Source organism: Tachyglossus aculeatus, chromosome X1, assembly GCF_015852505.1.
Source record: "Tachyglossus aculeatus isolate mTacAcu1 chromosome X1, mTacAcu1.pri, whole genome shotgun sequence".
Taxonomy (NCBI): domain Eukaryota; kingdom Metazoa; phylum Chordata; class Mammalia; order Monotremata; family Tachyglossidae; genus Tachyglossus; species Tachyglossus aculeatus.
Window position 1 is genome coordinate 12,665,800 of NC_052101.1, and position 17,481 is coordinate 12,683,280.

General features: G+C 45.6%; 1 protein-coding gene across 1 annotated transcript in view; it reads left to right on the top strand.

The window, feature by feature from the left end:
- Positions 1–298: 298 nt before the first annotated feature.
- Positions 299–17,481, top strand: part of MCPH1 (microcephalin 1) — a gene marked incomplete at its 5' end in the record, with an annotated part of 367,307 nt that continues 350,124 nt past the window's right edge. Inside the window, 3 exons of the mRNA XM_038771659.1 lie at positions 299–410; positions 9,536–9,627; positions 12,273–12,391. Of these exons, the coding sequence (XP_038627587.1) occupies positions 299–410; positions 9,536–9,627; positions 12,273–12,391 (323 nt within the window). The remainder of the gene's footprint in view (positions 411–9,535; positions 9,628–12,272; positions 12,392–17,481) is intronic.

The window sequence follows — 17,481 nt, forward strand, 5'->3', positions numbered from 1 at the left end:
TCCCAACCGCTCCTCGGCCGCCGCCAAAACGCGGTCCGGCGGAGCGGGGCGGACGGGGTCGGCCGGGAGCGGCGCCTGGGCATGCGCAGTGCGGGGCCGGGGGCCGGAGGGGGCGCGCGCACGCACGGCCGTCCGCGTGCGCGCGCGACCCGCGTGCGTGCGCGCGCGCGTGTAACCCTCCCGCCGGCGCGTGCGCGCGTGTAACCCTCCCGCCGGCGCGTGCGCGCGTGTAACCATCCCGCCGGCGCGCGCGCGCGCGTGTGACCCTCCCGCCCGTGCGCGTGCGCGCGCCGTCGCCGCCGCCGCCGCCGCCGCCCCGGGGGCTTTATGGCCGGCCGGCGCCCCCCCCGTGCCCGGCCCGGAGCCGGAGGATTCGAACCCAGAGCCGGCGGCCCGGCCCGTCCTACAAGGTACCGCGGGGGGGGGGAGGGGAGCGGGGGGAGCGGGGGGGACGCCCCCGGACGGCCCCACCCCCCCACCCATATTCCGTCCTATGTATTGAACGCCTCCCCTGCGCGCACGGCACAGGTGATGGCATTTATTAAGCGCTTACTCTGTGCAAAGCGCTGTTCTGAGCACTGGGGGGGGGGGATACATCCTCATCATCAATCGTATTTATTGAGCGCTTACTACGTGCAGAGCACTGTACTAAGCGCTTGATCATCATCGCCAATCGTATTTATTGAGCGCTTCCTATGTGCAGAGCACTGTACTGAGCGCTTAATAATAATGGCATTTATTAAGCGCTTACTATGTGCAAAGCACTGTTCTAAGCACTGGGGGGGGGATACATCCTCATCATCAATCGTATTTATTGAGCGCTTACTATGTGCAGAGCACTGTACTAAGCAATTGATCATCATCATCATCGCCAATCGTATTGATTGAGCGCTTCCTATGTGCAGAGCACTGTACTGAGCGCTTAATAAGGATGGCATTTATTAAGCGCTTACTATGTGCCAAGCACTGTTCTAAGCACTGGGGAGGCTACAAGATTGTCAGTTTGGCCCTCATGGGGCTCACAGTCTCAGTCCCCATTTTCCAGATGAGGTAACTGAGGCCCAGAGAAGTGACTTGCCCAAAGTCACACAGCTGACAATCGGCAGAGTCGGGATTTGAACCCATGACCTCTGACTCCAAAGCCCGGGCTCTTTCCTACTGAGCCACGCTTGATCAGGTGATCAGGCTCCCAGTCTTCATCCAGGGCTTAGAACAGTGCTTTGCACTTAGTAAGCCCTTAATAAATGCCATTATTATTATCAATATTATTATTATTATTATTATTCGCTGGGCCTCAGTTCCCTCATTTGCAAAATGGGGATGAAGCCTGGAAGTCCCACGGGGGGCAACCTGATCACCTTGTAACCTCCCCAGTGCTTAGAACAGTGCTTTGCACATAGTAAGCCCTTAATAAATGCCATTATTATTATCATTATTATTATTATTATTATTCTCTGGGCCTCAGTTCCCTCATCTGCAAAATGGGGATGAAGCCCGGAAGTCCCACGGGGGGCAACCTGATCACCTTGTAACCTCCCCAGTGCTTAGAACAGTGCTTTGCACATAGTAAGCCCTTAATAAATGCCATTATTATTATCATTATTATTATTATTATTATTATTATTCTCTGGGCCTCAGTTCCCTCATCTGCAAAATGGGGATGAAGCCCGGAAGTCCCACGGGGGGCAACCTGATCACCTTGTAACCTCCCCAGTGCTTAGAACAGTGCTTTGCACATAGTAAGCCCTTAATAAATGCCATTATTATTATCATTATTCTCTGGGCCTCAGTTCCCTCATCTGCAAAATGGGGATGAAGACTGGAAGTCCCACGGGGGACAACCTGATCACCTTGTAACCTCCCCAGTGCTTAGAACAGGGCTTTGCAGGCTGTTACAAATTCTCCTTATTCTCTGTTATCACTGCCTTGTGCAGGTTGTTGTTATCTGCCCTTTGGCCTTGCATAGATACTGGTTACTTGTTCTTGGCCTTGAATAATAATAATAATAATAATAATAATAATAATAATAATAATGGTATTTGTTAAGCGCTTACTGGTTGTTGTTATCTGCCCTATGGCCTTGCATAGATACTTGTTACTGGCCTTGTATAACAATAATAATAATGGCATTTGTGAAGCGCGACACTTACAGACGGGGCCGACCCCGCATTCGGCTCACGGCTATACAAGTCATAATGAGGAGGAGGGCATTTATTAGGCGCTTACTATGTGCAAACCAATCATTCAGTTGTTCAGTCGTATATAGTGGGCGCTTACTATGTGCCAACCATTCATTCGGTCATTTAGTGGTATTTACTGAGCGCTTACTGTGTGCAAACCATTCATTCAGCCATTGATTGGTATTTATTGAGCGCTTACTGTGTGCGCAGCGCTGTATTAAGCGCTTGGAAAGACCAAGTCGGCAACCTCTAGAGACGGTCCCTACCCAACAGCGGGCTCACAGCCTACAAATAATAATGATGAGGGCATTTATTAAGCGCTTACTATGTGCAAACCAATCATTCAGTCGTGAAATCGTATATATTGGGCGCTTACTATGTGCAAGCCATTCATTCGGTCGTTTTGTGGTATTTATTGAGCGCTTACCGTGTGCAAACTATTCATTCAGCCATTGATTGGTATTTATTGAGCGCTTACTATGTGCGCAGCTCTGTATTAAACGCTTGGAAAGTCCAAGTCGGCAACCTCTAGGGACGGGCCCGACCCCAACAGCGGGCTCACAGCCTACAAATCATAATGAGGAGGGCATTTATTAAGCGCTTACTATGTGCAAACCATTCGTTCTGTCATTTGTTGGTATTTATTGAGCGCTTACTATGTGCAAACCATTCATTCAGCCATTTATTGGTACTTATTGAGCACTTACTGTGCACACAACACTGGACTAGGCGCTTGGGAAGTCCAAGTCATCAACCTTTGGAGACAGTCCCTACCCAACAGCGGGCTCACAGCCTACAAATCATAATGATGAGGGCATTTATTAAGTGCCTACTATGTGTAAACCATTCATTCGGTCATTTATTGGTATTTATTGAGCACTTACTATGTGCAAACCATTCATTCAGTCATTTATTGGTATTTATTGAGCACTTACTATGTGCAAACCATTCATTCATTTATTGGTGTTTATTGAGCGCTTACTATGTGCACAACACTGGACTAGGCACTTGGGAAGTCCAAGTCGACAATCTCTAGAGACAGTCCCTACCCAACAGCGGGCTCACAGCCTACAAATCATAATGATGAGGGCATTTATTAAGCGCTTACTATGTGCAAACCGTTCATTCAGTCATTTATTGGTATTTATTGAGCGCTTACTATGTGCAAACCATTCATTCATTCATTTATTGGTATTTATTGAGCACTATGTGCAAACCATTCATTCATTTATTGGTATTTATTGAGCACTTACTATGTGCAAACCATTCATTCATTCATTCATTGGTATTTATTGAGCACTATGTGCAAACCATTCATTCATTTATTGGTATTTATTGAGCGCTTACTATGTGCAAACCATTCATTCATTTATTGGTATTTATTGAGCGCTTACTATGTGCAAACCATTCATTCATTCATTCATTGGTATTTATTGAGCGCTTACTATGTGCAAACCATTCATTCATTTATTGGTATTTATTGAGCACTTACTATGTGCAAACCATTCATTCATTCATTTATTGGTATTTATTGAGCGCTTACTATGTGCAAACCATTCATTCATTCATTTATTGGTATTTATTGAGTGCTTACTGTGTGCAAACCATTCATTCATTCATTCATTCATTTATTGGTATTTATTGAGCGTTTACTGTGTGCAAACCATTCATTCATTTATTGGTATTTATTGAGCATTTACTGTGTGTAGAGCACAGGACTAAGTGCTTGGGAAGTCCAAGTCGGCAACCTCTAGAGATGGTCAATCAATCAATCAATCAATCGTATTTATTGAGCGCTTACTGTGTGCAGAGCACTGTACTAAGCGCTTGGGAAGTACAAGTTGGCAACATCTAGAGACGGTCCCTACCCAACAGCGGGCTCACAAACTAGAAATAATAATGAAGGCATGTATTAAGTGCTTAGATGTGCAAACCATTCAGTCGTATGTATTGAGCGCTTACTGTGTGCAGAGCACTGTACTAAGCGCTTGGAAAGTCCAAGTTGGCAACATTATAGAGACAGTCCCTACCCGACAACGGGCTCACAGTCTAGAAGGGGGAGACAGACGACAAAACAAAACACTTGGACAGGTGTCAAGTCACCGGAATAAATAAAGCTAGACGCACATCGTTAAGAAAATCAATGAAAACTATGAAACGCTTCACGAATTTGCGTGTCACGGAGAAAAAGAAGTGTCACGTACACTACCAGCGAATTACTCCTTTTTGAAGCACCTTGTCCTTTGTCAGGATAAACATTAACGCAGATTTTGCTGTAATATTTGGGGAGTTTTTTCCTATTTCTTACGAGCAGCTAATCTCAACCCAGCGCCTCAGAGAGGCGAGGAAAAGCGCATGCTCGTGGTGAGGAAAGAAGGGGAGAGAAAAACACGGGAAAAACCTTAGCCCTGAGCATGCACTAAATTGGCCGCGGTACACACACACACACACACTTGGTGTGTGAATGTTTGCAGATTGATCGATTGATCAATCAATCCTATTTACTGAGCCCTTACTTTGTGCACTGCACTGGGACCGTCTCTAGATGTTGCCAACTTGTACTTCCCAAGCGCTTAGTCCAGTGCTCTGCACACAGTAAGCGCTCAATAAATACGATTGAATGAATGAACTCCCCAAGCGCTTAGTCCAGTGCTCTGCACACAGTCAGCGCTCAATAAATACGATTGAATGAATGAATGAAGCACTTAATATATGCCACCATTGTTATTATCACCATCATCAATCGTATTTATTGAGCACTTACTCTGTGCAGAGCACTGTACTAAGCGCTTGGGAAGTACAAATTGGCAACATATAGAGACAGTCCCTACCCAACAGTGGGCTCACAGTCTAAAAGGGGGAGACAGAGAACAAAACCGAACATACTAACAAAATAAAATAAATAGAATAGACATGTACAAATAAAATAAATAAATAAATAAATAAATAAAATCACCTTGTATCTACCCCAGCGCTTAGAACAGTGCTTGGCACGTAGGAAGCAGGTAGCAAATACTATTATTATTATTAGTGTTATACAACTGCCTTAACCTCTGTCTTCATTCCATCATTCATTTAATCATATTTATTGGGCGCTTCAATCCAATCCAATATCCAATACTTCTTTCCGCCTCAGATATTTAAGAGACGTCTATAAGACTGTGTTGAAAATACAGTTGAGACTTTTTCCTCTTGGCTGGTTCATCACAACACTGTGTTAGGAAATATTTGGACAGTGTTAACAGCCATTGGAAAACGTTTGGTACATATTTACCATTCTTTTTATTTTAATTCATTCATTCATTCCATCGTATTTACTGAGCGCTTACTGTGTGCGGAGCACTGTACTAAGCGCTTGGGAAGTCCAAGTCGGCGACATATAGAGACGGTCCCTACCCAACAATGGGCGCACAGTCTAGAAGGGGGGAGACAGACAAGAAAACAAGTAAACAGGCATCAATACCATCAATGTAAATGATAGAAGTATAGGTTCATTCATTCAGTCACATTTACTGAGCGCTTACCGTGTGCGGAGCACTGGACTAAGCGCTTGGAAAGTACAACAAAATAAATAGGATAATAAATATGTACAGATATAATAATGATGATGGCAAGACTTTCTCCAAACGATGAAATTCTCCAATGCCCTGCTACGGGACAAGGAAGATTGAGATGCTGTTGGTATCCAATATTTCTTTCTGCCTCAGCTATTTAAGAGACGTCTATAAGACTGTGTTGAAAACACAATTGAGACTTTTTCCTCTTGGCTGAGTCATCACAACACTATGTTAGGAAATATTTGGACAGTGTTAGCCATTGGAAAACGTTTGGTACGTATTTACTATTCTATTTATTTTGTTGATTCATTCATGCATTCAATCGTATTGAGCGCTTACTGTGTGCAGAGCACTGTACTAAGCGCTTGGGATGTGCTTATAGCTTTAATTCTATTTGTTCTGATGATTTTGACTCCCGTCTACATGCTTTGTCGTCCATCTCCCCCGTCTACACTGTGAGCCCGTTGTTGGGTAGGAACCGTCTCTATATGTTGCCGACTTGTATTTCCCAAGTGCCATTGGAAAACGTTTAGTACATATTTACTATTATTTTTATTTGGTTAAAGATGTGCATATAGCTTCAATTCTAATTGTTCTGACGATTTTGACACCCGTCTACATGTTTCGTTGTCTGTCTCCCCCTTCTAGACTGTGAGCCCGTCGTTGGGTAGGAACCGTCTCTATATGTTGCCGACTTGTACTTCCCAAGCGCTTAGTACAGCGCTCTGCACACAGTAAGCGCTCAGTAAATACGATCGAATGAATGAATGAAAGAAGCAAAGTCCTAGAATAAACAACGGCTGCCTAGTTAAGAATTAATAGTGTATTTGCTGCTCCCACATGAGAAGGAAAACCTTTCTTAATGAGGTAAAGAAATGTTATTTGGAAGATGATTTGGGTTTTTTAAATCCTTTCGATAAGGATTATAAGATGGAGATATCTAGAGTGCTCGGTTACAGTTTTTTGGTTTTGTTTTTTTTTTATCATGTTAAGTGCTTATTATGTGTCAGTCCCTGCATTAATTACAGGACTAGATAAAAGCAAATTCGATTGCGATTGGTTTTGTTCTCTGTGTCCCCCTTTTAGACTGTGAGCCCACTGTTGGGTAGGGACTGTCTCTGTATGTTGCCAATTTGTACTTCCCAAGCGCTTAGTACAGTGCTCTGCACATAGTAAGTGCTCAATAAATAAGATTGATGATGATGATTGTGTCCCAAGTGGGGTACACTGGGGATGTAAAATCCCAGTTTCACAGATGAGGTAAGTAAGGCACAGAGAAGCCAAAGTACCTTGGCCCAGGCCACTCGGAAGACATGTGATAATAATAATAATTAATAATAATAATAATAATGGTATTTGTTAAGCGCTTACTATGTGCAAAGCACTGTTCTAAGCGCTGGGGAGGTTGCAAGGTGATCAGGTTGTCCCTCGGGGGGCTCGCAGTCTTCATCCCCATTTTCCAGATGAGGTAACTGAGGCCCAGAGAAGTGAAGTGGCTTGCCCAAATCCACCCAGCTGACAAGTGCCGGAGCCGGGATTTGAACCCATGACCTGTGACTCCAAAGCCCAGGCTCTTTCCACTGAGCCACGCTGCTGGGTTTAAAACACAGGCCCTCCGATCCCCAGGCAGGCGTTTTTTCCATTAGGCTGGGCTGCTCTTCAAGTAGAACGGTGCTTTGCACATAGTAAGCACTTAATAAATGCCATTATTATTATTATTGAGCACCCACTGGGTGCTGCGCAGCCTTCAAAACGCCTGGGGAAAGTCCAGGGGAAGCATGAGACAGCCCCTCCCCATGAGAGAAGGGACTCATTCATTCATTCGGTCGCATTTATTGAGCGCTTACTGTGTGCAGAGCACTGGACTAAGCGCTTGGGAAGTACAAGTTGGCAACACATATAGACGGTCCCTACCCAACAATGGGCTCTCAGTCTAGAATCAATCAATCAATCAATCGTATTTATTGAGCGCTTGCTGTGTGCAGAGCACTGTACTAAGCGCTTGGGAAGTACAAGTTGGCAACATGGAGAGACGGTCCCTACCCAACAGTGGGCTCACAGTCTAGAAGGAATAATGATGTCATTTATTAAGTGCTTACTATGTGCAAAGCACTGTGTGCGGGAGACCGGCTTTCAAAAAGACCATCTAGAGTGTAAACCCTCTCAGTGCCAGGATCTTGTCTACCAATTCTGTTGCATTGTGCCCTCTTTCAAGCACTTAGTACAGTGCTCTGCACACGGTAAGTGCTCAGTGACTACTATGGATTGATTGTGATGGGTCAGGCTATCATTTTTTAAATGTTGGTAGCCTTTTTGAAGTCAAAGGGAGTTCCAGAGCCCATTGTGGGCAAGGATTGTCCCTCTTTATTGCTGTGTTGTACTTTCCAAGCGCTTAGTACAGTGCTTTACACACAGTAAGTGCTCAGTGAATACTATTGATTGTGATCGGTCAGGCTATCATTTTTTAAATGTTGGTAGCCTTTTTGAAGTCAGAGGGAGTTCCAGAGCCCGTTGTGGGCAAGGATTGTCCCTCTTTATTGCTGGGCTGTACTTTCCAAGTGCTTAGTACAGTGCTTTGCACACGGCAAGTGCTCAGTGAATACTATCGATTGTGATCGGTGAATACTATTGATTGTGATGGGTCAGGCTATCATTTTTTGAATGTTGGTAGCCTTTTTGAAATCAAAGGGAGTTCCAGAGCCCACTGTGGGCAAGGATTGTCCCTCTTTATTGCTGTGCTGTACTTTCCAAGCGCTTAGTACAGTGCTCTGCACACAGTAAGTGCTCAGTGAACACAATTGATTGTGATGGGTCAGGCTATCATTTTTTAAATGTTGGTAACCTTTTTGAAGTCAAAGGGAGTTCCAGAGCCCGTTGTGGGCAAGGATTGTCCCTCTTTATTGCTGTGCTGTACTTTCCAAGCGCTTAGTACAGTGCTCTGTACACGGTAAGTCCTCAGTGAATACTATTGATTGTGATGGGTCAGGCTATCATTTTTTAAATGTTGGTAGCCTTTTTGAAGTCAAAGGGAGTTCGAGAGCCCATTGTGGGCAAGGACTGTCCCTCTTTATTGCTGCGCTGTACTTTCCAAGCGCTTAGTACAGTGCTCTGCACACGGTAAGTGCTCAGTGAATACTATTGATTGATTGTGATCGGTCAGGCTATCATTTTTTAAATGTTGGTAGCCTTTTTGAAGTCAAAGGGAGTTCCAGAGCCCGTTGTGGGCAAGGACTGTCCCTCTTTATTGCTGTGCTGTACTTTCCAAGCGCTTAGTACAGTGCTTTGCACACAGTAAGTGCTCAGTGAATATGATTGATTGTGATCGGTCAGGCTATCACTTTTTAAATGTTGGTAGCCTTTTTGAAGTAAAAGGGAGTTCCAGAGCCCGTTGTGGGCAAGGATTGTCCCTCTTTATTGCTGTGCTGTACTTTCCAAGCACTTAGTACAGTGCTCTGCACACGGTAAGCGCTTGGTAAATACGATTGAATCAATCAATCAGTCGTATTTATTGAGCGCTTACTGTGTGCAGATTGAAGGAATGATTGAATTAGGTCTGCCAAAGGGCAGAATTTGTGTGGAAAATGCAGTCTAATACTTAAACTACTTCAGTGTACCCACAAAGTTTTTGCAAAACCGTGGTGGCCGCATTGACTTAGTTCTTTTGAATAACTCTTTCGTTTCAGCTTAAATAATCCAGTTGACATTTTTAAATTTAAAAAGAGGGATTGAAGGAAAGGATGCTGGGTTCTTGCAAAGGGCCTGTGAACTGTACTTCATGCTGGCTGCTTTGTTTTTCAGATGTTGTGGCATACGTCGAAGTGTGGTCTTCCAACAGAGCGGAAAACTATTCTGAAACATTTATAAATCAGCTTGTAAGAATGGGCGCAAAAGTAAGGAAATCCATTTTTAATCTTTGCTACGCAGTGGGTGATGCTCTAACCTATGATAGAATAGATAGGCCTGAAAAATCCAGAAAGGGAAAGCGTGAAAGTCAGGGACGAGGACATATACAGGTAGTATATAGGTACTCTATTTATTTTACTTGTACATATCTACTCTATTTATTTTATTTTGTTAATATGTTTGGTTTTGTTCTCTGTCTCCCCCTTCTAGACTGTGAGCCCACTGTTGGGTAGGGACCGGCTCTGTATGTTGCCAACTTGGACTTCCCAAGTGCTTAGTACAGTGCTGTGCACACAGTAAGCGCTCAATAAATACGATTGATTGATTGATAGTGGAATAAAAGTGTAGGGAATGATGCCTGTTTATTTGTATTGATGTCTCTCTCTCTCCCCTTCTACACTGTGAACCCGTGGTGGGCAGGGATTGTCCCTGTTGCTGAATTGCACTTTCCAAGCGCTTAGTCCAGTGCTCTGCCCACAGTAAGCGCTCAGTAAATCCGATTGAACGAACCATCAGTGAATCAATCAACGGATCCTTCACGGTGTGAATGTTCAACTTCTCGGAGAGCACGCGGTAACTAGTACGATAAATATCCCTCCTAGGAGTTCTTTCCTGGGTTGTAGCGATCAATCAGTGGCATTTACGAATGCATACTATGTGCAGAGCACTGTCGGCAGCGGCCAGAATTAGCCCGCTATTGGGTAGGGACCGTCTCTATATGTTACCAACTTGGACTTCCCAAGCGCTTAGTACAGTGCTCTGCACACAGTAAGCGCTCAATAAATATGACTGAATGAATACTGAGCGCTCGGGAATGTAGAGTACAACAGAATGAGACACATTTCCTGCCCATAACAGGCTTACAGTCCAGAGGTGGGGAGTAGAACAGTATAATGGAAGTAAAACCAAGAAATCACATTCATTCAATCTTATTTGCTGAGCGCTCACGTCAAACTGTTCGTAGCCTCAGAAAAATTTGAAGCTGGTAGGTATGCTAATTTCAGTCTTCTATTGAGAGCACTGCACTGAGCTCTTGGGAGATTACAATACCACAGACATGGTATTAGAAGGACTCATACTGAAACTTACTTTGTAGTTTCGTGTAGGCTATTTGGAGCACTTAGCGGTGACACTCGCTGTTCACGACCTGCCTTTAAATTAAAAAATTGCCCGAGTTGAACTGAGATCTGCTTCTCAGAGCCAAGGCTCACGCAGCAGGCGTTGACGTTCACCAAAAAAAAACCCCAAATGACTTCCAGGTGTTGCTCTTTGCTGATCATTTGTAACAACTAGCGACATGAAGACTATTTCCAAGGCAAATCCTTTTTGAAATCTTAGATCCTGACCGAGAAGATACTGTTGAATTTTCTGGATTAGCATAGTGACCCTCTTGAGTGAAGGTAGGTTCACAGTCGTTCAAATAGGGGTCCGTCCCGGGGCAGTAGAGGCCTGGCGCAGGAGGTGTGGGATGGAGGAACGGGGATTTAAGTGACTTGTTTTTCCGGATGGAACAGCGAACCTGCCCTGGTTTTCCTCCCTTCTGAAATTAAGAGCCACCCACCCACCCACGTCACATCCCTTGAGCATCTTACCCTTTTAGGATCCAGATTTGTATGTTTTCCTGGGCTGCCAACAGATGGATCTGTTCAGATTCCTCCCCAGCCCCGTCTCCCAAATTTACAATCCTGAAATGGGTGAAGCGATTTTTCAAATCCCGAAGGTCCTTGAAAATTTTGACCCATCCCCGATCGGCACGTACCGACTGGGCAAGAAGGTGGTAGAAGAAAAAAGGGCCAAAGGAGAGTGGAAAGAACACGGCTTAGAGAGTCAAGTTCTGGTCCCTGCTCTGCCACCGGCCAGCTGTGTGACGATGGGGCAAGTCATTTACCTTTTTTAGTTTGGTCGAGAAGCAGCGTGGTTCAGCGGAAAAAGCCCGGGCTTTGGAGTCAGAGGTCATGAGTTCGAATGCCGGCCCCGCCCCATGTCTGCTGTGGGACCTTGGGCAAGTCACTTCTCTGGGCCTCAGTTACCTCATCTGTAAACTGAGGATTAAAGCTGTGAGCCCCCCCCGGGACCTTGTAACCTCCCCAGCGCTTAGAACGGTGCTTTGCACATAGTAGGCGCCTAACAAATACCATAATTATTATTATAAAATGGGGATGACAATACCTGCCTTTCCCTTCCTGAGAGAGACGTTGGCCGGACAGAGATGAGCTATGAAACACGAGGGCACTTTTGCTGTTTTTATTTTCGAAGCACTGTATAAAGTCGAGGCATCGTTAGTCTCAAATTGTAAGGGAAAGGGAAGACTGAATCCCACTGTGCTCCACTGTGCTGTAGTTTTGCAGCCGGCCTGTTTGGAAGGGATCACGGTGGCCTCGGTGGTCCGTTTGGCCTTAGCCGTTGCCCTAGCTCTAGTTTTTCTGGGGGGAAGGTGAGGACGGGGAGGGGGGAAAACAGCCACAGCCCCCAATTCTCACCCCTGGGGTCCATCTGAACCGACAAGAGCTCCACACGTACGGGGCCCAGTGCTTCCTTGTACCTACGTAACGTGTCGGATTGACCTTTCTTTGTTTCAGTCTAATGGATTTATACGCCGACTAATCTTTTATTTCCTTGAACGATTCCATAGGTGTCAAAAACTTTTAACAAGCACATTACTCATGTAGTATTCAAAGAAGGACGCCAGAGTACCTGGAATAAGGCCCAGAAGGCGGGGGTGAAGCTCGTTTCCGTCCTCTGGGTTGATAAGTGAGTATTGCTGTTTGAAAGCTGATATAATTATGTGAGATCTTTTTGCGTTTGCAGTATACTTTGAGTTTACTATGATAAGCACCCCCCAAAAAAGCTGCGCATTTCGCTTTCATTCTGTTTGTTCTGACGACTTGACACCCGTCCACATATTTTGTTGTCTAGACTGGGAGCCCATTGTCGGGTAGGGACCGTCTCTATATGCTGCCAACTTGTACTTCCCAAGCGCTCAGTACAGTGCTGTGCACACAGTAAGAGCTCAATAAATATGATTGAATGTATATAATAATAGTAATAATAATAATAATGATGGTATTTGTTAAGCGCTTACTATGTGCCAAGCACTGTTCTACGCTCTGGGGTAGGTACAAGGTAATCAGGTTGTCCTGGGTGGGGCTCACAGTCTTAATTTCCATTTTACAGGTGAGGTAACTGAGGCGCAGAGAAGCAAAGTGACCTGCCCGAGGTCGCACAGCAGAAAAGTGGCAGAGCCGGGATTAGAACCCACATCCACTGACTCCCAAGCCCGGGCTCTTCCCATCAAGTCACGCTGCGTAGAGCACAGCACAGCAGAGTTGGCAGACACGTTCCCTGCCCGCTCTATTGACTAAGAGTCTAGAGGGGGAGACAGACATTAATGTACATAAATACTTTATAAGAAATAATTTAAATATATGTACATGAGTGCTGCGGGGTGGAGGGTGGGGCGAATGTCAGATGTCCAGAGTTCATCGATCCAAGTGCAAGGATAATGCAGAAGGGAGAGGGAGCTGGGGAAAATAGAGCTAAATCGGACTGTGAGCCCACTGTTGGGTAGGGACTGTCTCTATATGTTGCCAACTTGTACTTCCCAAGCGCTTAGTCCAGTGCTCTGCACACAGTAAGCGCTCAATAAATACGATTGATTGATTGGAAGGCTTCTTGTAAGAGAGGTAAATTCATAATGCTTTGAAGGTGGGGACTGTGAGCTCGCTGCTGCGTAGGGACCGTCTCTATATGTTGCCAACTTGTACTTCCCAAGCGCTTAGTACAGTGCTCTGCACACAGTAAGTGCTCAATAAATACGATTGAATGAATGAATGAGTGGGGAGAGTGGTGTAAGGAGGGAGAGGGAGTACCGGGCTAGGGGGATGACACGGAAAGGGGGTCGGCAGGGAGAGAGACGAGATGGGGGTCCGGTGAGTGTGCGGGCTGGGCTGGAGGAGGAGATCGGGGAGCTGCAGGGTAAGAGGGGATGAGCTGATTGACTGCTTTAAAGCCAATAATAATAATAATAATGGCATTTATTAAGCACTTACTATGTGCAAAGCACTGTTCTAAGCGCTGGGGAGGTTACAAGGTGATGAGGTTGTCCCACGGGGGGCTCACAGTCTTCCCCATTTTACAGTTGAGGTAACTGAGGCCCAGAGCAGTGAAGTGACTTGCCCAAAGTCACACAGCTGACAGTTGGCGGAGCCGGGATTTGAACCCATGACCTCCGACTCCAAAGCCCGGGCTCTTCCCACTGAGCCGCACAAGGAGCTTCCGTTCAGCGCAGAAAATGACGCAGTTTGGGAGTCAGAGGGCCCTTGTTCTAATCTAGGCTCGGCCACTTGTCTGCTGTGTGATTTTGGGCAAGTCATTTAACTCTCAGCGCCTCAGTTCCGTCATCTGCAAAATGGGCATTCAGTGCCCATTCTCCCTCCTACTGAGACTGCGAGCTCCACGTTGGACCTAATTATCTTGGGTCTAGGCCGGCGCTTAGTGTCTGCCACCCCCTTCTAGACTGTGAGCCCGTTGTCGGGTAGGGACCGTCTCTATATGTTACCGACTTGGACTTCCCAAGCGCTCAGTACAGTGCTGTGCACACAGTAAGTGCTCAATAAATATGAATGAATGAATGAATTTACAATTTTTTTTAACTCTCATACCCAAGCGGGGACTAGAACCCAGGCCTCCAGCCTGTCGAGGCGGTTCCCTTTCTCCTAGGCCACAGCAGGCCTAAGCATTGGGAAGGAGGAGATAATTGAGCGGAAAATTTATACTGATGGAAAGTTGCGCTTAGGACGGTTTGGGCAGGACAAGTAACCTGGAATTTGTAAAATTGGGTCAGCAGGATTGTTTTTTTTAAGATATAAGTGGGAGAAAGAGACTTTTCGTTCATCCGACCAGGCCTTGAGGCTTTTTTCCAGCGTAACCACTAGATGGTGGGATGATGTTACCTTTTTTAAATGTTGAAAGGAAAGTGGAGGCGTCGGCTAAGTGGGAAGCATTTCTTTATTTAGGAAATTCTGCCCGTGCAGAGGTGGCCGCTCATTTGACGGCGAGCCCGCCGTTGTTCCTTGACAAAGTGTATGTGAGCGTTTTCCTTCATGGGGTTTGACTGGTAAACGTGGGAAGGTTCTTAGGGAGCGAACCAGGGAAGCAGCGTGGCTCAGTGGAAAGAGCCCGGGCTTCGGAGTCAGAGGTCAGGGGTTCGAATCCCGGCTCTGCCACTTCATCATCATCATCATCAATCGTATTTATTGAGCACTTACTATGTGCAGAGCAATGTACTAATGCCACTTGTCAGCTGTGTGACTTTGGGCAAGCCACTTCACTTCTCTGGGCCTCAGTGACCTCATCTGGAAAATGGGGATTAAGACTGTGAGCCCCACGGGGGACAACCTGATCACCTTGTAACCTCCCCAGCGCTTAGGACAGTGCTTTGCACATAGTAAGCGCTTAATAAATGCCATTATTATTATTATTCTCTGGGCCTCAGTTCCCTCATCTGTAAAATGGGGATTCATTCAATTGTATTTATTGAGCGCTTACTGTGTGCAGAGCACTGTACTGAGCGCTTGGGAAGTACAAGTTGGCAACATATAGAGACGGTCCTTACCCAACAGCGGGCTCACAGTCTAGAAGGGATGAAGACTGTGAGCCCCCCCCGCCATGGGACAACCTGATCACCTTGTATCCTCCCCAGCGCTTAGAACAGTGCTTTGCACATAGTAAGCTCTTAATAAATGCCATCATTATTATTATTATAAGTGGAATAAACAGTGCTTGCTCACTTCATTCCATCGTATTTATCGGGTGCTTACTGTGTTCTCAGAACTGCAAAGCGCTTGGGAGAGTTCATTATAAGAATTTTTATTATAAGTATAATAAACAGTACTTGCTCACTTCATTCCATCGTATTTATCGGGCGCTTACTGTGTGCTCAGCACTGTGCAAAGCGCTTGGGAGAGTTCAGTATAACAACAAACAGACACATTCCTGCCCACAACGAGCTCACATTCTACGCCAATACAAAGAAATAACTAGATAAGTAAATTAATAAATAAATTGCTTACAGATACATAGAAGCTGTGGGAATGGGAGGGAGGGTGAATGAAGGAGCAGAAGGGAGCGGGAGAAGCTTATAGGTTCTAATATCAGTTTTTGCCAGTTGGCAAAACTGGCAAAGCAACAGAGTTCCTTCCAAGTTTGCTGTGAGAAATGACAAATTTGAATGCACTTGGCTCACCAGTTCAACATCATTCATTCATTCATTCAATCAGTCATATTTATTGAGGGCTTACTGTGTGTAGAGTGTACTAAGCGCTTGGGAAGTACAAGGCGGTAACATATAGAGACGGTCCCTACCCGACAACGGGCTCACAGGCTAGAGAGGAGAGACAGACACTAAGCGCCGGGCTAGACCCCAGATAATTAGGTCCGACATGGAGTTCGCAGGCTCAGTAGGAGGGAGAATGGGTATTGAATGCCCATTTTGCAGATGAAGGAACTGAGGCACTGAGGGTTAAATGACTTGCCCAAGGTCATTCTCGGCAGCGGCCAAAAGGCTATCCGGGCAGGGCGGGGCAGATGTTTGGATGGCCAAGGAAGCCAAGGGAATTATACGAAGCCTCTCCAAGCCCTGTTCCGGATGAGATGCCGGAAAGTGGAGCAAATCGATCAGTCAGTAGTATTTTTCGAGTCAGAGGTCATGGGTTCAAATCCCGGCTCCGCCAATTGGCAGCTGTGGGCAAGTCGCTTCACTTCTCTGTGCCTCAGTTCTCTCATCTGGAAAACGGGGATGAAGACTGTGAGCCCCCTGTGGGACAACCTGATCACCTTGTAACCTCTCCAGCGCTTAGAACAGTGCTTTGCGCATAGTAAGCGCTTAATAAATGCTATCATTATTATCATTATTATTAAGTGGCGGAGCTGGGATTAGAACCCAGGACTTTCTGCCCCCAAGGTCTGTGCTCTATCTACTAGGTCATGCTTCCAGGGGCCACATCCTGGGAAAGAGGAAAAATTCATTCATTCAATCGTATTTATTGAGCGCTTACTGTGTGCAGAGCACTGGACTAAGCGCTTGGGAAGTCCAAGTTGGCAACATATAGAGACGGGCCCTACCCAACAGTGGGCTCACAGTCTAGAAGGGGGAGACAGACAACAAAACAAAGCGTATTAACAAAATAAAATAGAGTAAATATGTACAAATAAAATAGAGTAATAAATCTGTACAAACATATATACAGGTGCTGTGGGGAGGGGATGGAGGTAAGGCGCGGGGGATGGGGAAAAATCATTATCATCAATGGTATTTATTGAGCGCTTACTGTGTGCAGAGCACTGTACTAAGCGCTTGGGAAGTACAAATTGGCAACATATAGAGACAGTCCCTACCCAACAGTGGAAAAATGAGATTGTGGAGGGGATGAGAGATTAGGGAAAGTGAGGCAGCAGTTATTTTGATCTCAGGGGAAAGACCTAACCTCAGCCGCATTTCTGGGCTTTGCAGACAAACCTGAGGTATCTTGGATAGTAATCTTTTGACAAACATAGGTATTAGTTTTTTTTTTAACAGTATCTGTTAAACGGTATCTTTTCGGTATCTTCCAGACTGTGAGCCTGCTGTTGGGTAGGGACCATCTCTATATGGTGCCAACTTGTACTTCCCAAGCGCTTAGTACAGTGTTCTGCACACAGTAAGCGCTCAATAAATACGATTGAATGAATGAATGTTAAGTGCTTGCTACATTCCAGGCACCGTAGGCCCGGATTGCTGCATTATAAAAATCATACATCCCTCCCACTGCCATCACAGTCTTTCATAAAGAGCAATTATTTTT